Here is a 24869-nt window from a genome sequence, read left to right as displayed (position 1 = left end):
TTATAATCTGTAATTCTTCTTTTATGATTAGAAATTTTGATCCCCGCACACGGAATATAATTCCCGGTATTCGACAGGGAATTGTACGGTTTATCATCTGTATTTCCCGTTTTCTTTTTATCCTGAATAACAAACTTGTTGAACTTCTTCCTCGAATCTTCAGAAGACAGCTTTAGCGAGTATTCCATATGATCTTCACATTTTGGCGGATTATCACATATATTCCCAAATCTTTCATTTCTGCTGAAGCAGAGTTTTTTACGTTTGGGGGACACTGTTCCTTCTGCATACATTGATAACCGTTTCAGTTTCCGGTCTATGGCTTTAGCCGGAACTTCAATCGAATTATGCATTTCTCTTCTGTTGCCGTTATGCCCGTGGACTATTTCTTTTGCATTTATTGCTTCTTTGTCCAGAAGAAAAGACTTTTTTGGCTCGTCATTTAGATTTCTGCCGTGACACTTTGGCAAAAATTCGTTAATACATTCATAGTTACGTTCACTCGTAAGCGGCATCTTTTCCATCCCATCTTCAAGGCCCCTTTGATCGGGATGAGATGCTCTGTCTGAATTCGGAGACAAGCATTTTACCACCTTATCCCTTTGTACACTCCATTTTTCGACCGACGGCCTTTCATTTTTGCACTTGGTTCGTAACCTCTCTAGATTCCCTACTTCTTCATCCTGATGAACATCATTTTCCATCAAATCTTTAAAACTCTTTAAACGTAGATACTGCCCAGGATTTTCATTTCCTGGTGAATTGTCCAAGCGATGATTGTGACTACTACTATTAAATGTCTTGTCAAAATAACAACGGTATTTTATCCAATATCGTTTCTTACATTCAAAGTCATCATCTGACGCATTACCTTCCTCATCATAGACCACCATAATGCTTATACTTGTTTTCACTAGATGTCAACATTCACTACTGAGGTGATTTGAGTTTACACATCCTTTTATTTTGGTACATGACGTCATGACAAATCACGTCACCATGATAATACAAAAGGTATATTTCACATACCTTTATTAGTTTAAGTATGATGTCATTTATGGTTGTAATGTACTAAATATGACGTCATTCATATTACCTTAAATTACCTTAAATCGCAGCTTGGAGCGAATTTAAGGATTTTCTATCCTTGTAATGCTCCGTGATGACATCTAATGTTTTTTTTTGTCGTGATTCGCTTGCTACATTCAGGTTGTAGATTCAGCAGCTTCCCAGTTGTAGAGGAACTCCTGCTGTTGCCAATCTTCGTCAAGTCTTCACTTGAAGGCAATCGTCGAGTCTGCAGACACCGTATCTTCAGAGAGCTGATTCCACAAGTTGGTTGAACGTTGGCTGAAGAAATAGCTTCTCTCTCGGATAGAAGTGCTTCTTGAAAATTTTCATTGAATGTCCTCTTGACACGTAAATATAGCAATTTCCCTTAAATGAGACCTCCAACATCTCTCTATTGTGTTTCAGCGTCACATTAACGGCAACCAAAAAGAAAGCATCACTACATCCCAAGTGAAAAAGTGATTTTCCTTGCTGCCCAACATGGGGAACTGTTATTCTCCTAAATGGGTTTTTGGCTGTGGTGATTCCAATGGTTCGGTTTTCATTGCGATCTGGCACCATTTTGTAGGGTTTCGAGTTATATATCGAAATTCCCACAACTTTCTGTTCACAAAGAACTTTTATCATTAAGATTAGTTGAAACAAGTTACCAGTCCTGGATCAGCTTCAAATGGCGATTCTTCCTCACTTGACAGTTTTGTTTTGTTTTTTTAACGTGTTTTAAGTTTTCGGTTACTATAGGCTATAGGTTACTATAGTTTTTTCTTTACTAGGTTGCCCCTAAGAAAGCAGCACCATTTTTTTCTTTTTGTATTTTTACAGTTACTGTCTTCAGCACGAAAACTTAAAAAAGGTGAAACACTATCCCCTGTTTTAGAACTGATTCCTGAGTACTTTAAGATGAATCAGAAAATTCTATCTCCTAGCATGACTCTTTTTTGAAAATCAGATTATAGAATACTTTGTTACTGTCCGGTGGATGAAAGCGTGTCTCATTATCGGAGGTTTGCGGGTTCAATCCCACCTGTGGTAAGGGATTGAGGATAAAAATCAATATTGACTTACATATAAATTAGATACTGAATCTGTTCAATGGCTTCTTGTTCCATTTATTTTCTTCTATTTCTTTTGCTTCCTTTATTAAATTTTTTTCCTAATTTCGATCGTTTTTCTAAGTACTGAATTCGTTTATATTCGTTTTTTCCATTCTTTTTTCTTCTTACTTCATGCAGTTTTTCGCAATATTCCTTTCCTTTCTATCCAGGTTGTCCATTTTATACGTCTTTTTCTTCTTATTAAAATACCTAACAACATCAATATTACAATATCAACTATCAACATATCTTACTTCTTCTATAAAATGTTTTGTTGTTAATTGATCTCACTTTTGGCAAATTCACATTATGAAATTTGGAACATAAAAAATGTATAGCGGCAAAAGTAAGGAGCGCCACTAAAACTTAAAACGAACAGAAATTATTCCATATATGAAAGGGGCTGTTCCCTCCTCAACGTCCCGCTCTTTACGCTAAAGTTTTTTATAAAGTTTTTAATTGTTTTATAAAGTAGAGTTGTGACAAAGAATCAAACTTTAGCGTAAAGAGTGAGGCGTTGAGGAGGGGACAGCCCTTTTCATATATGGAATAATTTCTGTCGTTTTAAGTTTTAATGTCGCTCCTTACTTTCAATTAAATTTTTTTTTTTAATTTCTAAAAGTTTTTCAACTAATGCAGGTTCCAACTTGGCTCACTGTACATGAAAAGTTAAAACAAAATTTGCATATTAGTTTCGGCAGATTTATTCCGTATATGAAAGGGGCTGTTCCCTCCTCAACGCCCCACTCTTTACGCTAAAGTTTTTTATAAAGTTTTGAATTGTTGTATAAAGTAGAGTTGTGACAAAGAATCAAACTTTGGCGTAAAGAGTGAGGCGTTGAGGAGGGGGCAGCCCTTTTCATATATGGAATAATTCTGTTCGTTTTAGGTTTTAATGTTGCTCCTTACTTTCAGTTAAAAAAACGAATTTTTTATTTAATTTCTGAACGTTTTTCAACTAATTCAGGTTCCAACTTGGCTCATCGTAGATGAAAAGTTAAAAACAAAATTTGCATATTAGTTTTGGCAGATTTATTCCGCATATGTAGGGTCGCCCCCTCCTCAATACCTTGCTCTTTACGCTATAGCTGTAAGCACTTTTAAAAAAGGCTCCTGTTCGAATTAAACGGTCCCCGTGTTTATGCAGAGGCTCTTAAAAAAATTGGGACAAACAGTCAAACTTTTACGTAAAGAGCAAGATATTGAGGAGGAAGGAACCCTTCATATATGGGGGCCAGTTGCCCTCCAATCTTTTTGGTCACTTAAAAAAGGAACTAGAACTTTTAATTTCCGTTCGAATGCACCATCTCTCGATTTTCTAGAACCAAAATTTCGATAAACCCTGGAAAAAAAAAAAAAAAAAAAAAAAAGAAAAAAAAAATCGCAATAAGCTGTTGTAACACTATGAGCATAATAAGCTGATTCTTTTGATGCATTTACTGATGTTAAAATTCCGTTTTTTATAGTTTGGGTTACTATTGAGCGGAGCCGCTCCTTACTTACAGTTCGTTACGACGAACTGTTTGATACTTTCGAAAGAGGTCAAATCAATGTTTACTGCTAATAATATGACATGCACTGGAACTGCAATATGGATATAATTGCTGAAATGTTAACTCCTCCGTGGGAATGTCCTTCCGCGTAAAATACACCCCTCCGTAAAATTATTTACGGGAAATTCCATCCTCACTGACCCCCCCCCCCCCGTAAAATTTCTTGCAGAAAAATTGTCCTTAGCATACTTTCATTTGCAAAAATATTTTGAGTTCTAATTGTTTTTCCGATTACTCCGGAAGTCCCCCCTTCCGTGAGCATTATTTCCTGGAAATCCAGACACGATGATAAATTTCCCCAGAACAATCCTCCCGGAACATCTTCACATACAAACTTGAGTATGCAAAGAGAAAGTCACAAGCCAAATATGACCCCCCCCCTTCCCAAAAATGTCTGTATACATCCCAATAGCAAATACTATATGGAAACAATAGGTAAATTTTATAAATTAAAGACCTATCCACAGGGATTGGGGGGTCATATTATCTACAAAGCCATAACTTTGGACTTTTCAACTATGCTGAACAAAATGACAGTCTCAAATTTGATGGGACGATTAGTGCTTCAGACTAAACACGATAGATCAGAACCAATTTTTGTGGTAGTAAAACCAAGCATATTTTTGGTTTCATGATAAATAACGATGGTAATCTTACTTTCGTTGTAAGACTTCCACAGAACAAACGGTGACAATTAGTAAGAGAAAAATTATGACCTGTTGCAAATTTTTAACACAACCCAATCTTTTGAAAAAATTAATGCTTTATATTCCTCCTTTTGTTACAAGGTTTATAGCTATTTTTTGGAAGAAATGAATTATTTGGCTAACTGATTTTGCTTGATTAAACTTTTAGGAAAATAGGAAGCACTTGCAATAAAAAAAGAAAAAAAAACATTATAAAAAATAAATTTGCAGAAACTGAGCTTTTTAACTACGGTTTAAGGAAGAAAAAAACTGTATGTCACATATGGCATCTTTAGACTCGAAACGGGAGCTTCATACGTAAATTAAGCTATAAAAAGTTTTTAACAAAAACATTTTTAAAGAGAAGCAAAGAAAGATACTAAAACCTGAAAACCTGAAAAATGAATGAACAAATATACCACTTTAAAAAAAATGAACCAAAATAATAATCTTAACAGAGCCTAAACGGAAATAACAACGAATACGAGTTTAAACTTGTTGTGGAACACCTATTTGTGGCAATTTTTGTTCGTTTTTAGTTGAACTTTATTATTGATTTCTACTTATTTAGGCTTCATTTATTCATTCATAGTTATCTCTGTTCATTTTAAGTTATCCAAGCAAGTTATAATACGACTATTTTTGTTCGATTCAAGTTTTAATATCTATTTTTTAACTAAATCTCAGTCTATCTTTTTATTAACACACTTTTATTACAGGCTAACAGTAAAATATTTGTAATGTCTTGTTTCAATTTTCTTTGCTTGATAACTAAAACACTGACATGTGATTTGAATTTTGCAATAAATTTAATATGCAACAGGAATTTTCAAAAATTCCTAGTTTCTGTGCTAGAAACTGTCACCTAATTTAGGCGTTTTGATTTTTCTTTTCTTTTTTTTTATCGATCAAACGACACAAAATATACTTATAAATCAAATACAACATTTTTTTAAGGTAAAATAAACTGAGGCAAAAAACAGCATTTAAGTTAAGGTGATTACACTGAGTTTTCAGGGGCTTGGAACCAACGGACGGCGAACTATTCAACTACTTTGGTAAAATCACGCATTAATCTTCTAATGCACCAAATTTGCTATCAATAGCCTTAGAAATTCTTAAAACCCAACAAAGGTAAAAGTAAACAACCATTTGTCAAATATCCACTTAATGTCTTTAGATTTTGGATTCATTGTTATATTAGCCTAAGATTTCCCATCAAAACCTGAAAAATTCTTAGATAAAAGCTCTGGTGAAATTCAATTACTATTTATGAGGTAGTTACTTGTACATTTCGGCTTTGAACTTATATTTTACAATATATCTCTTGGCATAAGACTAGGGTTTGACCAGTACAGATAGAAACATGTTAAGAAAACAATTCTTAGTTCATAATATTCAGAATAATCCTAGTTTACACATTTTGCAGGGGGAGAACCTTTATCTTCACTTTTTTCACTGTTTTACAATTTTTTTAACAAGATTCTGAAAAATAAACATGGAGTCGACTGAATTTTCTGTTTTCAAATAATCTGTATTCTTAGTTAAACACCATCAGTGCCATCTAACATAAACATACTTATTGACAAATACTTATATATTAGGTTAGATTTAGTTAAGATGACACTTGGGTGTTTGTTTATAAACGATTTTCAAGATTTAGAGAATAGACACAAATATTTAAAATTGTAACAGAAAAACTGGAAATACAAGGAAAATGGTGAAGATAAAGGTTCTCCCCCTGAAAAATATGTTAACTAGGATTATTAAGCATATTATAGGGAAAAGAGGGCGTCAGGAGATGGGGGGGGGGGACCAGATCAAATAATACGGTTTTGATTTTAATAGTTTGATTTTAATAGATTTATGGTTAATAGTTTTGATTTTTCTTCTCTTTTTTTATTGATGAAACGACACAAAATATACTTATAAATCAAATACAACATTTTTTTAAGGTAAAATAAACCGAGGCTGAAAACAGCATTCATGTTAAGGTAGTTACATTGAGTTTTCAGGGGCTCGGAACCAACGGACGGCGAATTATTCAACTACTTTGGTAAAACCACGCATTAATTTTCAATCAATTACTATTTATGAGGTAGTTACTTGTACATTTCGGCTTTGAACTTTTATTTCACAATATATCTCTTGGTATAAGCCGAGGGTTTGACCTGTACAGAAGGAAACATGTTAAGAAAACAATTCTTATTTCATACTATTCAGAATAATCCTAGTTAACACATTTTAAAGGGAAAGAACCCTTACCTTCTCCTCTTTCATTTCTGAACAATTTTTTTTTTAACAAAATTCTGAAAAATAAACATGGATTCGACTGAATTTTCCGTTTTCAAATAATCTATATTCTTAGTTAAATACCATCAGTGCTATCTAACATAAACATATTAATTGACAAATACTGATATATTAGAAATATTTTTTAAAAACTGGATATACAAGGAAAATGATGAAGATAAAGGTTCTCCCCCTGAAAAATATGTTAACTAGGATTATTAAGCATATTATGGGGAAAAGAGGGCGTCAAGAGGGGGGGGGGGAGGGGTTCTAGCTTTCCTCCGGCACTTTTGACTTTTAAAAGGGAACCAGCAATTTCAATTTCCAATCGAATGAGCCCCCTACGAAGTTTATAAAACCACCCTTCCCACAAAAACTTTATATGCCCTCGGAGTATAACTTACAACCCTTACCCTGAAGGCTGCGGGAGGGGGGGTTGTCATCTGCAGACGAAATTATTGGGCCTTTCAACTACAAAATGGCTACGCTGAACAAAATGGCTACCTCCAAATTTTTGTGTCAATTAGATGTGTCTGAAGAAATGATGGGCGTGGGGGGGTTAATTGCCCTCAATCACTTCGACTACTAGAAATAGCACTAGTACTTTCAATTTCCAATGGAATGAGCCCCTTTGGAAGTTTCTACAACAATTCCTTCTATACGTAGTGCCCTGGACTAAAAAAAAAAAGAAAAAAAAATACATTGTACCCATATCGCTCTTTACTTAGGCAGCGCTATTGCACATATGATTTTTTTCCCATACATTTCCTATGGTTGCTCTACATGGGCACGTAATTTTGCGTCATTTAAATAGAAAAAAAAATAAAATTAAGCTGTTTGTCACCTAAAACTTTGATTACTATACTAATACACTAGCCTATACTAATGAATTTTTTTTATTAAGAATCAACTTTTTGATATTTAAAAAACAAGAGACAATCAATTAAGTATTTTCACATATAAATATCTCACTAATGTCCCATACTTCCTTCTTCTTTCGAAATTTTCTTTTTCATTAATGGTGATCTCCGCTGTCATGATGCACAAGAAGTGTCAAATCTAGTACATCCATTTAGAAATACGATTTGTTATAATCTATAATTCTTCTTTTATGATTAGAAAGTTTGCTCCCCGCATATGGGATATAATTTCCGGTATTCCACCGGGAATTGTACGGTTTATCATCTGTATTTCCCGTTTTCTTTTTATCCTGAATACCCAACTTGTTGAACTTCTTCCTCGAATCTTCACAAGACTGCTTAAGCGAGCATTCCATATGATCTTCACATTTTGGCGGATTATCACATATATTTCCAAATCTTTCATTTCTGCTGAAACAGAGTTTTCTACGTTTGGGGGACAATGTTCCTTCTGAATACATTGATAACCGTTTCAGTTTCCGGTCTATGGCTTTAGCCGGAACTTCAATCGAATTCTGCGTTTCTCTTCTGTTGCCGTTATGCTCGTTGATTATTTCGTTTGCATTTATTGCTTCTTTGTGCAGAAGAAAAGTCTTTTCTGGCTCGTCTCTTAGATTTCTGCCGCGCCACTTTGGCGAACATTCGTTAAGACATTCATAGTTACGTTCACTCGTGTGCAGCTTCTTTTCCGTCCCATCTTCAAGGCCACTTTGATCGGGATGAGATGCTCTGTTTGAATTAGGAGACGGGCATTTTACCACCTTGTCCCTTTCTTCACTCCATTTTTCGACTGACGGCCTTTCACTTTTGCATTTGGTTTGTAACTTCTCCAGATTCCCTACTTCTTCATCCTGATCAATATCATTTACCTTCCAATCTTTACAACTCTTTACACGCGGATACTGCCCAGGATTTTCATTTCTTGGTGAATTGTCCAAGCAATGGCCAGGAAATCCAATATAGCCAGGAAATGTCTTGTCAAAATAACAACGGTATTTTACCCAATATCGTTTCTTACATTCAAAGTCATCATCAGACGCATTACCTTCCTCGTCATAGATCGCCATTATGCTTATAAGTGTTCTCACTAGTTTATAACATTCACTATTGAGGCGATTTGAGTTTACACATCCTTTTATTTTGGTACATGACGTCATGACGAATCACATCACCATGATAATACAAAAGGGATATTCCACATAACTTTATTAGTCTAAGTATGATGTCATTTATGGTTGTAATGTACTATATATGACGTCATTCATGTGTTATATTATCTTGTATATAGAAATGCAGGTTTTATCTAAAACTGCATTTTCAGTACTATGTTTTTAACTTTATAGAAGATACGTAAATATAGCAATTTCCTTTAAATGAGACCTCCAACATCTTTCTATTGTGTTTCAGCGTCTCACTAACGGCAACCAAAAAAGAAAGCATTGCTACATCCCAAGCGAAAAAGTGATTTTCCTTGCTGCCCAACATGGGGAACTGTAATTCTCCTAAATGGGTTTTCGGCTGTGGTGATTAAGTATTGAATTCGTTTATATTTGTTTTTTCCATTCTTTTTTTTCTTCTTACTTCATGCAGTTTTTCGCAAGCTCCTTTCCTTTCTATCTGAATTGTTCATTTTATACGTCTTTTTCTTCTTGTTAAAATACCTAACAGCATCAATATTACAATATCAACTATCAATATATCTTACTTCTTCTATAAAATGTTTTGTTGTTACTCATCACACTTTTTGCAAATTCACATCATGAAATTTGGCAAACACAAAATGTATAGCGACAAAAGTAAGGAGCGACACTAAAACTTAAAACGAACAAAAATTAATTCGTATATGAAAGGGGCTGTCCCCTCTTCAACGCCCCGCCCTTTGCGCTAAAGTTTTTTTTTTATAAAGTTTTTAATTGTTTTTGTTTTAATTGTTTTATAAAGTGGAGTTGTGCCAAAGAATCAAACCTTAGCGTAAAGAGTGAGGCGTTGAGGAGGGCATCTTTAGACTCGAAACGGGAGCCTTATACGTAAGTTAAGCTATAAAACGTTTTTAACAAAAACATTTTTAAAGAGAAGCGAAGAAAGATACTAAAACCTGACAACCCAACAGAAATTATAATGAATTAACAAATATACCACTTAACAGAGCCTTAACAGAAATAACAACAAATGTGAGTTTAAACTTGTTGTGCAACACCTATTTTTGGCAATTTTTGTTCATTTTTAGTTTAAATTTATTATTGATTTCTACTTATTTAGGCTTTATTTATTCATTCATAGTAATCTCTGTTCCTTTTAAGTTATCCAAGAAAGTTATAATACGACTATTTTTGATCGCTTCAAGTTTTAATTTCTATTTTTTAACTAAATCCCAGTCCATCTTTTTATTAACACACTTTTATTACAGGCTAACATTAATAATATTCGTAATGTCTTGTTTCAATTTTCTTTGCTTGATAACTAAAACACTGACATGTGATTTGAATTTGGCAATAAATTTAACATGGAACAGGAATTTTCAAAAACTCCTAGTTTCTGTGCGAGAACCTTTTTCACTTAATTTAGGTGTTTTGATTTTTCTTCTTTTTTTTATTATTGATGAAACGACACAAAATATACTTATAAATCAAATACAGCAATTTTTTAAGGTAAAATAAACTGAGGCTGAAACCAGCATTTATGTTAAGGTAATTACATTGAGTTTTCAGGGGCTCGGAACCAATGGACGGCGAACTATTCAACTACTTTGGTAAAATCACGCATTAATCTTCAATCAATTACTATTTATGAGGTAGTTACTTGTACATTTCGGCTTTGAACTTTTATTTTACAATATATCTCTTGGTATAAGACCTGGGTTTGACCAGTACAGAAGGAAACATGTTAAGAAAACAATTCTTATTTCATAATATTCAGAACAATCCTAGTTAACACATTTGGTACTTGTGCATTATATTGGCCTTTCTCTAATGTCAAGGTTTGTTAACGCTGATGAAATAAAATAGGTTGAATATAAAACATTTTAGAATCAAATTTAGGCTATTTATTTGCACATTAGGGGGGTGGGGGTAAAGCATACCATATATTAAATACATAACCTAACCTAGGTACCTCCCCCCCAAACCCCCCCCCCCCAAAAAAAAAAAAAACAGTTTAAATATCGTAACGCAATGAAAACCACGCTAAGCATTGCAATACTTTATAGCGGTCTCTTGAATTAACCCGTCAAAAACGGGTTTTTCGTGAGTGGTTTCCTTGTAAAGGTCCATATAGTGCCCAAGTACCACACATTTTGCAGGGGGAGAACCTTTACCTTCACTTTTTTCACTCTTGTACAATTTTGTTTTACAAAATTCTGAAAAATAAACATGGAATCGACTGCATTTTCCGTTTTCAAAAAATCTATATTCGTAGTTAAAAACCATCAGTGCCACCTACCAAAAACATATTATTTGGCAAATACTGATATATTAGGTTAGATTTAGTTAAGATGACACTTGGGTGTTTGTTTATAAACGATTTTCAAGATTTAGAGAATAGACACAAATATTTAAAATTGTAACAGAAAAACTGGAAATACAAGGAAAATAGTGAAGATAAAGGTTCTCCCCCTGCAAAATATGTTAGCTAGGATTATTCTGCATATTATGAAGTAAGAATTGTTTTCTTAATATGTTTTCTTAGGTACTGGTCAAACCCTAGGCTCACCCCTATCTCTTTCTTATCTATTAAATAAATTCTAATTATTTCTTTTTTTTATCAGTTAAATAAATTTTCCCATTTAATATTAAACATTTAATAGTATTTTAATAAATTATTTAATGAGTTTAATAAGTTTTAGTAAATCTTAGGACCATTTCTTCTCAGCTCCGAATAAATTCATCAAGACTGAATTTCAAGAAGGGTAGACTTCAAGCTTAACACTTCGGAATTGCAATGACTTTCGCTGCCACCAAGCCAAATTAAATAACAAGTTAAATCACAATAACAAAAGTCAAATATATGACATGGCTGGGCATTAATGAAGAAGAAAATTTGAAATCATATATATTTTGTCGACATTACAATTAATGTGACTCTACTTAAGAGGTCATTATTTTGAAAATCATACCTTACAAACCCAACTCCTCTTGGTAATCCAGTAATTTTGTCTCGCAACAAGTGGGATTGCACAATAGTTCCATATGGCTCAAATAGCTTAACAAGTTCAACTTCGGTCAAATTCCTACAACAGAAGAAAAAATAGGAATAAAACAATACTGACAGGTTTAGTAAGGAAAGGTATGTCAATGAATTAGCCAAGAAAAATATAGGCCTACAGTATTTTTAATTTTTGTTTAGTAATTGGAAAACAATCCAAAAAGAGGAATTGCAAAGTCAATTGGACTCCTTGACAACCCTACGAAGCCTAAAGGCGTCTTTCAAGAAACGTTAGCTCTTCATAAGGACCAGTTAAATGAGATGACCAAACACGTCCGAATAAGTTATATCTCCTTTAATTAGTAGTTTTAGGCAGTTAAGTTATGAAAGTATGTTTCTAAGCTAGATATTGCATTTCTGCTCAATACAAAGCACAATTGCATGCTACGTATTGAAAAAAATAGGTCGAATGTATAGTGTAAAAGTGAAAACTTTAAGAATACATTTTCAGGCCGAGTTTTTAGAGCATTTTGTGTACTTCATCCGAACTCGTTTTTTAGGGGTGAAACCAAAGATAATTCTTGACAGAGAAAAATCCCCCTCCTCGACTGAAACACTCCTCCTGCATCCTCTTCCTCAAAAGAGAAGTAGGCATTTAATTATTTGAATTTATAGATATAAATCAAGTTATGAACAATTTCTTATAACCAGCAATTGAAACATTATGCGTCCATTTTCTTGTAATTCATTAGATGTCTTGTGAATACAAAGCGGTAACAATTAATTTTTGCTGAGGAGCAGAATTAATTCTTTCATTATTTTTTTCTTTTTTTTTTCGTAACCAGCAATCTTTAGCTCCGAAACCACAGGAGATAAAAATTTTTAATTTTTTTTGCGATGAGCAGATCTGGGAAGGGAGGGTTCTTAAATTTTTAATGGGCTTTCAAATTTTACTCAAATTTTAGGAGTTAGTTATAAGGAAGAGTTAGTTAGGAGTTAGTTATTCACTCTGAATATCTGGTCAGCCATAATTTGATGCAGCAATTTTTTAACAGTCTATATGAAGAACTTCCGGTTCGATGGTAGAGGAATTTGTCTAGATAAACATAGACGTTTTTAATTCTGTCTTTTCATGAAGAGAATTTATTCCGGTTCTGTTTTGTTATAAATGTTAATTTGTGTTTAGATATATGCATGTCTAGATCTTGTTCAAAAGAATTTGATTGAGTACTTTTAATAAAATTTAGAAGTGCTTTTAGAGATGCTTTTTTCGAATAAAATGTAATATCCCAACAATGGAGCATAATAATGCAAATTATTTTTTACAAAGAATTGACATGTAATTAGCTCATTAGAAGATCACAATTAAATTCTTTTCCGTGTATTCAACAAATGTCCATATCGATACAGAAAATGTATATATTGCAACTAGGCCTATATCAATCAAGAAACGGCGTTTATGGTGTTAGAGAGGTCAAGACCCCTGAGTAAGTCTCCAATTAAACAGTAAAATCATAAGGATATGCACAGGCTTTACACGGAGGTGCGAGGCGGAGAAGCGGACGGGTAGTAGACTATTGCGTGACACACAAAAGTTGAGTTTTGACAAATGTTTTATAGATTCACCTATGATTGATTACCCAAGATTGGTAGCTTCTGTCGTTGGTTCCTGAGGAAATCGCGAAAAGGAAATGAAAATGCAAAAGTCCGTTCGAAATTTAGTAGGTAGACTTCTACAGCCAAGGAGACTTTAAGTAAGAAAAGTGACTTTCACAGCTGAGGCGTTAGAAGGCTTCAAATTTCCTACTTTGGCGTATCCCTGACTTTTGAAACTTAGTAGCCTGCTAGCCTTTAAAAAAAAGGCAGATGGTGTAAAATATTTTAGGGACTCTATATGTAGCTATGCCTCTGCCAAATTCAAAGTTTAAAGTCAAGCGGAGAAAAAAAAAACTCGACTACCTTTCTTCTAAATAGTTAACGATGGGGATGACGGGATAGGGGTATTGAAGGGGACACTGGTCCAGTTTTTTGCCTTCAACTGTAAATTTTGCAGATATTTTCGTGGCATTGTTTTCATAAAGTCTTAGAATCAAAAAGGGGAAAAAAACCCAGAAATTATCTTTCAACTTTCGACCGAACATTAAATTTTGCCTAAATTTTAATTGCAATTCAACAGTATTAAAGTAAAAAAAGCATAAAGAAAATATGTTTCAAATATTTCCACAATATTACTATCATATGGTGGCGAGGTTGGTTTGACCTCAGTTAGGTAATACGGGACCTAGAGTTCGGACGAAGATGCAGCAACGTACAACAGGGTCGACCCAAGGACCTTAGTAGTCAAGAAGAGTCGCTAATCCAATATATTCCTGGTCGATTACAAGGCGAACAGAAATTAATTTAAAAATACATTTCTAAACAAAATATTTTTGAAGAAGACTAGAGTAACGTTAAAGCGTAAGTTGAGCAGAAAAAATTCAAATCTTGAACAAACAGAAATCGCCACAGACAAGAGTATGGCTGCCGTTCTATCTTATACTTACCTATTTTATCTCTCCCCCCCCCCCTAAGAGTGGGAGTGCCATTGCGATTTACTGGAAACGAAATATAATTTGAACGGTTTTTCTCTTTTTCAATTACAACGTTAAAAGACCGAATGCAGCTCAAATTTTCCGGAGATCCGTGTTTATATATATATATATATATATATATATATATATATATATATATATATATATATATATTACAACGCTACCGCTCTGCCACATATATTATATGTGACCCCTTTCTGGAATTTATTGGCAAACCGTGAAAAGTCTAAAAATCCGCTCTATATTTTTCCGTTTTGCAAAGTACCTACTAAAATTGCAACCTTGGACAAAAAAATAGTTTTCTGATTCGGCGCTATAGCCTAGCGGACCCAAATCTAGCTGTTGAGTCACTTATTAGCCGGCAAAAAACAAAACCAGCAATTCTAAAGCACGAGTGGGTAAGTTTGGTTGTTTAATTTTCCCTTTTTTTTTTTTTTCTCCTTTCAGAAGTTGTTGTCTTTGTTGCTATTTTCGAAGAAGTTGTTGTTTCTGTTGTAATCTTTGAGTATGCTATCTTTCAGTTTCCACTTTTCGTACTATTTTGTATACTATTTAAGAAGTTGTTGCTTTTGTTGTTATTATTATCGTTTTGTTTCCTCTTTTCGTATTTTTGTATACTGTCATTTATTGTATACGACGGGTTTTCAATATATATTATTATTATATATATATATATATATATATATATATATATATATATATATATATATATATATATATATATATATATATATATATATATATATATATATATATATGTATATATATATATATATATATATATATATATATATATATATATATATATATATATATATATATATATATATATATATATATATATATATATATATATATATATATATATATATATATATCAATATGCTTGAATCAATCAAATTAGCTTCATAGTTTAATACGGGGCAAGATTTTTTGAATATGTTCTTCCAATTAAATCTTTTCTGTCCAAACGTTTACAAAATCAAAACCATTTATTGATTCCCCAATGCGAAAGATGGCTGCAGCAAAGTAATAAAAATAGAATACTTGGAACAAAAAAATAAATAGAAAAAAATGGAATACTTTAGAATACGATTGGCGTTTTAGGAGTGCTACTAAGATATGAATCTACAATAAATCTGGATGAAATATAATAAGAAGGGATACCAGAAATTGAAAAGTTTTCTATTAAGTTTTTTATTTATTCAGTAGCATATGGATTTATTATAAGAAATCCCTTGTTTCTTTCTTCTAAAGTTGATTACTAATTTTATGTTTTGTTTTTTTCCATTTTCAAACAAATAAAATCACTGTTTAAAGCACATGTATCCTTTTCTGTAAAGATCAAACACTCTTGTCTCTAGAAGGCTCGAAAAAGCAGCCACATTATTCATTGTGGTAGTTTCGGTTCGTTTTGTATTTATTTTCTATTTTAATACCTGCTCGTTTTAGGGCTTCATTTATTCATTTGTGTTCAATTTAAGTTTGACTTAATACAGAAATGAATTACTGCTCGCTTCAAGTCTTAACATTCCTTTTAATTTTCTTAAAAAGCCGCTTTTTGAAAACATTCTCTTCAAATCGTTATAAAAACGAAAGAAAAAGAAGATTAAGCAGATGCAAAGTTGCACAGACATCACTAACATCATTCTTACCGGGGCAGATGAGTAACATATAGGTTGGTGTCCTTTCTATCTTGACCAGCAGGGCGGGCATAAGAGACTTTGATTCTTTTCCCCTGGACTTCCAATCCATTAAGACCTTCGATTGCTCGTTTGGCATTCTCAGGATCAACATAATTTACAAAACCAAAGCCATAGCTCAAGCCAGTCTGAAAAGCAAATTCAAATGTTAGCTAACTATTACCAAGATTCTTCTATTTTTCAGGACATATTCTAATTAGCTATATCCATATTTGCTGTTAATGTGGATATACACTAATTGTTGTTTGCTTTAGCATTCTTCACAAATCTCCTCATTCAATGAATATTTCACGATTCTATGGAATATTCAGCATTAAAGGGAGTTAAAGAGGTCCATTTTCAAACTATCAAAATATTCATTCCTAAGGCTGTACTTGTACTTAGGGGGGGGGCAAACTTGGAACCCCAAAAATTACAGGGAAAATATATGTTGTTATACAATTCAATGGGTACATGAGATCTAGGAACGATAAGTCAATACCCCAATATTTATGACACTCAATATTTTCCAGTGCGCCTATGTCCTGCTAAAGAATGGTCCAGATATTTTCGAAGCTGTATAAGCTTCATACAAATATCAGATTGCCTTTCATAGTAATAGAGAACCAAACACGTCTAACTTTGATTTTGCTGATTGTTTCTATCTTTTACCGGAAAGTTATTCCACTTAAAATAGCATCGCAAATTAGCCTTGCAAAATATTTACTGACTTACACAATCATAATCCCAAATTAAAGGTTTCGATCTTAGTTGTTTATCCTTGAAAGTCTATATCTCGAAATCTTTCCCAAAATTGAAACCCTCCTGAATCATTTATAAATGAATGAAGTTGATAGTCTTATTTTAAAAAGACCTATGTAATGCAACCCTAGATGTTAGGGCTAAAAATGGTATGTAAATTGGTAGAATCCTAAGATTAGCCTAAATTTTAGTGTAAACAAATTTTATAGGATTTTTAGCGCAAAATTGCCCACTAGCGCAAATTGCTAACGAATGATTTGTTGTTTATTTTCATATATGAACGGATACTTCCAGTAATCAAAGGGACAGGAAAATTTCGGCCAAAAAGTGTCCTTTTATCGTGTTTCGGCCCCCCACCCCATCCCCCCTTTAGCCTTAGAAAAAATAGTTTGATCATCTTCTCTAAGGGTCATACCTGTGCGCATGTATGTATGCATATAACAAATAGGATGTCCTACTCAAATTTTGTCAAGTCAACACCACGAAACGCTGTGGATATAAACGATTTTTTTTTTACCAATAATCCTTAAGGCATGAAAGGAAAAGTTTTCCGTTAATGTAAACATTAAAAAATAAGAATGTAAAATAGAGCTTCTGGACATACATATATCTGGACATTAACCTATGTATGTCCTACGCCTCCTTTTGTTTTCTCGTGTTCGATCCATATATAATCTATTGTGGTAGCGTTTAGTTTGGTACATTTGCTTCCATTGTCCGGCCTGTACGAGTTCTTCCAAATAACGCTTTTCGATTGTTGGTTGGTCTATGACCTCAGGATTCTGTACGGAACGTCCACGAGCGAGTAAGGATACTGCCAGCTTCCGGCCAACGAGAGTTATAAACTTTTGCTTATCTTTAGACCACAACATGGTGCAAATCTTTCATATTTTGACAGTTTAGTAAGTTTGGGATCCATGATCCACGATTATGACACTCGATCTTCTGGAGAGATTAATACTCTTTTTTGTTTGGACCCAGTCGACCTTTCCTGTGCTTCATAGATGGTTTAGAATTTGGAATAATCTTGATCAGAGTATTAAAAATAATAGTGGTATTTCTTTGTTTAAGAGAGAAATTAAAGGAATCCTTTTTAGTAAGTATTATTTTTTTTTTTTTGGGGGGGGGGATGTAAATAAACAATTTAGTAACTTATGATGTTCTCTTAGGGTATGATTTTAGCAGTAAAGTTGAATTTGTTTAGTTGTAAGGTTCGTGGTGCCGATTAGGACTTTCGATTTGTATTAGTTGTTTTATAATTTATTTAGTCCTGTATTATTTTTGAGTGAATTTTTGCCACCCCCTAGGACGATTTTTTTTACTCCCGAGGCGGCTGTTAATGCTGATGTTGTTTTTTTGTTTTAATAAATCTCTCTCTATGGATACTTGAGAAGCTAGGGATTGGGATAGCATTACTTCTTTTAAAAACCTAGTTTTTCATTTCATGAAATCAAACTTTCAGTTGTTCCTTGGTATAAATATTGAAAAAATGTATAATTAATATTGGTTTTGGTCCTTTAAAGGTTTTGTCCTTCAATATTTTTTACCTAGAAGATCTCTGTCAATTTCTTTTCTTTCCGGGACCAATGCCAATATTTGTTTTTCTCTATTAGCTATAGAATTGATCTAATGTCTGTATTTTTGATTTTGTTTTTAGTAGCCAAACTTCCAATGCAAAACAATCAGTATAACAACAAAAAATTTAATTCTTATGAGGCAATATTGTGACCGAGGAATTTTGACCTTAGATTAGGACAAAATTCTTCATGAAGTGCTCTGTATTATTCTAAGTCAAAAAGACTTATTACTGCTTATTTACTACATTGAACAAGAAATTAAGTCAGTGTTCTCAAACGCTAATAAAAAATAAACAGAAATATTTCTCCTTATTAGTTGGCCATGTGAAACATATTTGAAATAAAATTGACAGTATTAACGATCTTCCCAATTAGAACGTACCCATTATGATTTGCTTTTGCAAATTCTACTTTTGTTAATAAAACTTACTTGAAGCTTTGATTAAGGGCAATCTAGATTTTTTTAGTCTTTGTTTCAATGAGACAAAGTGGATTTAGAATCTGAAAATATTCAACTAAAATTCCATCTCCAGTGAGACCATTAGCCTAATTCTTCTACCTCCAGAAAAATGAAATGCAAGTAGAATAGAATAAAAATGCGAGTAACATTCAGTTATAATTCCACCTATTTATAGATAAGATCATTAGTCCAACTCTTCTACCATCAGAAAAGTGAGATGCCAAAGAGAGACAGTTCTACAGGCTGGATTAATTTCGAGGAAATTCAAATCTAATTATAGAAACTGTATAGTAGGTCAAAGAAAAAGAAACTATTTTATGGTTCGTCAATCGCCACAAAGCTATAATTATCTTGTTTAAATTTAAATTGCTGTTGTTTTTTTGTTTATTCTTTTATATTAATCATCTTTTCTGAGAATAAAAGAAACTTGGTAGAAACTAGTAAAAAACGTGAAATAAATAACCATACAATGAACAGGAACAACATTCGGAAGGCCAAATAATCTGACATACCTATAAAAGGGGTGTATACCCTTCCAATTTCAAGCCAAAGGACTCCCAAAAAAGCTGCATCTAAAATCGCTATCTTTTTCTCCTGTTTCTGAGCTCATTGGAAAGTTCTCAAATAAACCCTCCTGCTAAAACCTTTGCTACATGGAGCTGTCATTAAGAAGACACATTTCATTACCTTTGATACATAAAAGCTTTGGTGAAATGAAACTGTAAAAACTTCTGAGTAAATAAAAGACACCTACTGGTCAAACTAAAGTATTTTTCATGATTGTTTTTCTTTCAGCCTATTATCTAACCATTATCTTGCTGATTCTGCAAATCAGTTCGCTATACTAAGAAACTAGTTACATCACCAAAAAAAAATGGAAAAGCTGTTACGAAAATAAGGGAAACTACAAGAACTCAAGAAGAATCCATAGAAGAACCCAAGAAGAGACTAGAATACCTGAAGATTTCCATTATCGATCTTCCTATAAGTAAAGAAAAGAAACAAACATTTCCCGGCAGGATTTGATCTTATATTACGAAAATTAAAAATAAGAATAATGCGCAAATTACGCTTATACAGCAGGTAAGACTTTAGCTACAGAGCCTTTGCTAAGAAAGAGTTAAATAAGTGAAATGGATCCACAGCTTTAGCTTGAAAAAATTACCATTACAAACGTCTTTGGCCTAGGAGGATGTAAACGGTTCTTGAATGATTCAAAGACGTTCTTTGAATCATCCTTAAAAAAAACTTTCGGCTATCTTTAACCGTAATTTGAGATCCCTTCCTGCTTTGATTCAGGATCATGAACAATAGTTTTATCTTTTTCTGCTTTCCCTTCCTAATCAGTAAAGTGACATAAATCAAACGGGGATAACTGACCACCTTAAAAGCTTTTAACTCTGTTAGTAACAAGGGGAAGAAAAATATTAATAAAATGATTAAACAAAAATAACAACTGCAATAACAATAATTCTGCTAACCTTTCTATCTCTCATCACTTTTGCATTAGTAATACTACCAATAGTTGAAAAAATTCTTTGCAAATCAGCATCTGTAAAACTTTGAGGTAAATAGTTGATAATAAGATTAGTTTTTCCATTGGGATCTTCAGTGTTTTGGGTAGTTGTTGAATTTCCATCATAAGTAGCCATCATGAATAAACTTCAGATCTTCTTTTAAAATAACAAAAGTTGCCTGGATGAGCATAATAACAAAATCAAATAATATAATAGTGGGTTTGGCAAGAAATAAAATAATCAAAATGATATACTAGAACTAAAGGAAATTGTTTTCATATATGACCAACTATGGGAACTATTATCCTAGTAATATAACAATAAAAACAAGCAAAACTTAAATACCCTAAAACAGGCCTTAAGCAGTTGACATAGTGGGTAATGTAAATAAGCTGTGGCCCTTAAGTATAGGTGCACACAGGTCTGAGTCCTACAGGAAGGATGGAAAGGAATGGTATTAGAATGTTTTTCTATAGGGGTCAAAACAAGAAAGAGGTGCACTTTCAGGACACAAGTTCTCTGAAGGGGGGGGGTCCTTTGCGCCAACCTTAAAGAGAATTTTCCCTTGTGTGCAAGCATGAATATGGATGTTACAACAAAATCTGGACATTTTTTGAATGCCTCCTTGTTTTGTTGGGATTAGAGTACTTATTCAAAAGGTATGAGTTATTTGACTTAAAGAGATGTCGCTAAATTTGAAGCATAGTCACCAAAGAGCTTGTCAGACAACAGGCTTCAGTCCTCTTGTGGGGGCCAGATAAAAGTTAGCATGTCCCATTCCCCCATACTCTCAAATTCCCCTCCTCTACAAAAAAGACAAACTTTTTCTTAGAGTTCCAACTTTGTCTGCAAGCCATGAGATAAAACAGAGTATTGTTGTGAAGTGTTATTCTTATTATAATTGGGGGTGTTGTAGTCGTAGATGCCTTTATTCTCCCTTTATAGGGGAGATAAACTCTGGCCCTAAGGTAATTAAACTTTGGTAGCGTGCCTTAGGCTATGACCGAACTACTGAGGCGTTCCGACTGGATATGTTCGAGGGGCTAAAAGTAGATCGTAGAAAGGTTTTCTAAAATACAATACTTTTATTGATTTAATATATAATATAATCGGATACATTCTGTATACTGGGATTGGCTGCCGCAAGTAGACCACAGGTCTCAAAAACAACAATAATATATAAATAAGATACAGACACTTACAATGATCCGACAAAGTCCAAGGTATTTCTAATGAGAAAACAAACGGGCAGAGGTTCACCCGGCAAGTCAAAAAGTCTGCTTTCAGTCTCAAAAATCGGGGTATATATCTGAAAAACCTAACCACGTCCTTCCAGTAAATTGACGCATTTAGCCAGGAAATTGGTTATTGAGTAAGTTCCCTCCAAGCCCACACATTCCACGATTTGTATCCTTATCTTAAAAAGTGGTATTTTGAAACTTTGTTTTTGCGTCTTAATATATTTTTACTCAATTAATAATTAACTAAATTAGAAAGCTTTACCACAGTATACTTACCAAACTACACATAAAATATGTCACTTTTGATGAAACCTACTAGCTCTTTGCAATATCTAAAAGTAGCTTGCTTTTAGGCAAAAAACATACACTCTCTTCAAACATCCAAAGACCAAAATGGCTAATCTGATCTCTATTCTGAAGAAAATAGGAAACTTGTAAGGATTGGGTCTTCAGCAGTTTCACACAACAAGATAGGTATTAAAAACTACTAACACCACTTTAAGTGCAGCATCTGGTGATTTCACTAAAAAAATTAGACAATCTCAAATAAAATTTTCATGTTGGATATGATTAATATGCAACAGAATTAAAGTTGAAATTTCATTGTAAAGGGCTAGGCACACGTAGCTGATTTTGGGAACCGATTTCAGCAAGGGTGCATTCCACGTCGAGTGATTATAATTAATGATGCTAAGAGGCGGGGCTTAGTGACGTTTTTCGATGATTAATCATCATTAATTACGTTATAGACAAGGAATGTACTAGGGCTTTAGAGCTTTAGGCATTTAAATAATCGTATTTAATGATTATCGTAAATTCATCGTAATTAATGAAGATTAATCACCGGAAAACGTCACTAAACCCCGCCTCTTAGCATCATTTATTTTAATCACTCGGCGTGGAATACACCCTTGCTGAAATCAGTTCCCTAAATCAGCTACGTGTGCCTAGCCCTTAACTAAAAATTAGTCAGCAATTTTTTATTTTCAAAGCATCATTTTAAGTCAAAATCCAATCTGTCTGAAGTAGACCCAGATTAGTTTGTGGAAATCTTGGCAGTTTGAGTACGCTAGTTAACTTCAAGCTGATAGACCCATTGGGAACACAATTCTGCTTTCTTTGTATTCCTCTGCGTTTTAAAGCACCTGAAAAGACATGTATGCAGCAGTTTTGGGTTATTCAAGGTTGTTAAACACTAAAGGACATTGCTGATTTTTCTTTTGGCACTAGCACCACGTTTCACTCTTCATAATTTCAAATGCAGTTTGCTCTTCTATAAGGGAAAACTGGTTCTACCCAGTCTATGGCATCATGCCATAGCATTCAGATTAGCTATTATCTAGCTGCATCTCAACAGCACTCTTAATTATATAGAGTAAGATATTTCCTCTAGTAGCAGTAAAAATTAATTAGTTTAATGATTTATTATTTAATTTACTTAATTTACTTTTTAACTTAATTTACTGATTGTCCAAACAACACAATTGTAAATAATGGCGAAGGAACAACAGAAAAAAAGAAGACAAAATAACATAATCAACAAAAAATGAGTTAGGATGGTGGTCATGGGAAAAAGCCACATTAGTTATACCTAGAATTTTCTATCATGTTTCTCTAACTTTGAAATTATGCTGAGAACCCCTAAACTACTTGCAAGAAAAGCCAGTGTTTGCAATCTTTTGTTTTTGATGAGGAGAGCATCCCCTGTACTTTGTATTTTAGGGGCTAGGAATTAATGTTTGCTTTTCAATTTCTATGTTTTGAACTTTCATTTTGAGCATATGGAGATTGAATTAAAAGTAGATATTGTTTATATGATTGCATATTGTAGAAAGTATAGTTGGGATGCTTTAGCTCCATTATATTCATTTTTTTGTGACCATGCTGTTCTGTTTAATGCAGGAGTTCAACCTTTGCTATTGGTTGATGAATTGTTCATCTATCATTATTATTCTACTGTAGTAGATTTTTCTTTTATTTCTGTTTCTGATCCTTTAGAATGCAAGACACATAAGTGAAGGGTCACTGATTCAAATCTCCGTGGTGGCTGTTGTTTGGTTTGGGGCGAGGGTGAGTAGTGTTTACCTGCAAGACAAGACAAAGTCCACCCAACTTCAAATGAATACCTAGAGAAGTCTAGGAGAAAACACAGGAAGCGTTGGGTGATTTGCTCCAAATTACAAACATCACTCCCAGCCAAGGGCAGAGCATCAGCACCAGAGCTAAGCAGACCTCGTTGGTCCATATATGGAAGTTTGTTTTTGTTGTTGCCATTATTGTAACAAGGGGATTATTACCCAATATAGAGTTAATGATATTTTATGTAATTTGGGAGGCTATTAGATAAGTTTTCCAAAGATATTTTTAATTGTTTACTTTAAGGCCTTACCACAGTCTTATCAGATCATTGCATAGTCTTGATTCTGGTTGTTTTTATGTTCTTTTGTGTTAGTTTTTGTCTTATTATCATTTTTGTAACTCTACTAATTTCTGCGTTTTGTTTCTTTTCTTTGCTAGTCTACAATATCAAGCAATTAGTAAAAAAACAAAATGTTATTTATTATTTGATGGTCCACAGATAAGATGTATGAACTGCCAAAGTACAAAAATATTTTGCATTTTTCATATACATAACAAGTTATTTATATCAGCTTAGAAATCTTTTTATAACAGTCAAAATCAGCTCTATCCTACCCTAAAAGAGATCGTGAAACATTTGTAGCAGAAAGAAGCATTCACTTGATTTTTGTTAACCAGCCATCAAACTGTTCATGGGAATGTACTGTAAGTAAGGAGCAATGCAGCTCAATAGTAACCGAAAATGTAATAACCAGTCTTTATAATAATAGATACATCAAAAGAATCGAATTTTGATGCCTATTCAAAATACATAAAATTCATGAAGTTTAATGTTACCCATCAAAAAATAGCACATTATATTAAATACCTCATCTAACCTAGCTGCCTCTATATATTAAATATTTAACAAAAATATACCCACAAAGTAGTTTCTCTTGCTCAGGCTAAGCTGATTATCTCCATAAGAAAGACAGAGAACCAGTTACATTACAGATCAAGAACAAAGTGTGGTTGTTATAACACATAAGAACCTGATATATTAATCTAGTAATTATATTGAAATCTTAGCAGAAATTGTTTCATCAGGTCAAGAATGTGACACTAAGTTTATTGATTTCTTTTTTGTTGGTTTGACATTACAAACGAACTGTTGATGAGAAATAAGTGGAAAAAAAAAACAATATCTACAAAGTTAGTTTTTCAA

At 33.2% G+C, this 24869-nt stretch overlaps 1 protein-coding gene across 1 annotated transcript in view; it reads right to left on the bottom strand.

Annotated features, from left to right (window-relative positions):
• Positions 1–24869, bottom strand: part of LOC148954529 (ELAV-like protein 2) — a 42708-nt gene that overhangs the window by 9941 nt on the left and 7898 nt on the right. The window contains exons 2-4 of the mRNA XM_089086576.1: positions 20310–20523; positions 16003–16178; positions 11728–11841 (exon numbers count right to left, since the gene is read on the bottom strand). Coding sequence (XP_088942702.1) covers positions 11728–11841; positions 16003–16178; positions 20310–20483 — 464 coding nt within the window. The 5' untranslated portion in view covers positions 20484–20523. The remainder of the gene's footprint in view (positions 1–11727; positions 11842–16002; positions 16179–20309; positions 20524–24869) is intronic.

The sequence above is a fragment of the Artemia sp. Qi Xiang Cuo genome, chromosome 3 (assembly GCF_049724085.1).
Source record: "Artemia sp. Qi Xiang Cuo chromosome 3, ASM4972408v1, whole genome shotgun sequence".
Lineage (NCBI taxonomy): Eukaryota > Metazoa > Arthropoda > Branchiopoda > Anostraca > Artemiidae > Artemia > Artemia sp. Qi Xiang Cuo.
This window is presented reverse-complemented; position numbering and strand designations above follow the sequence as displayed.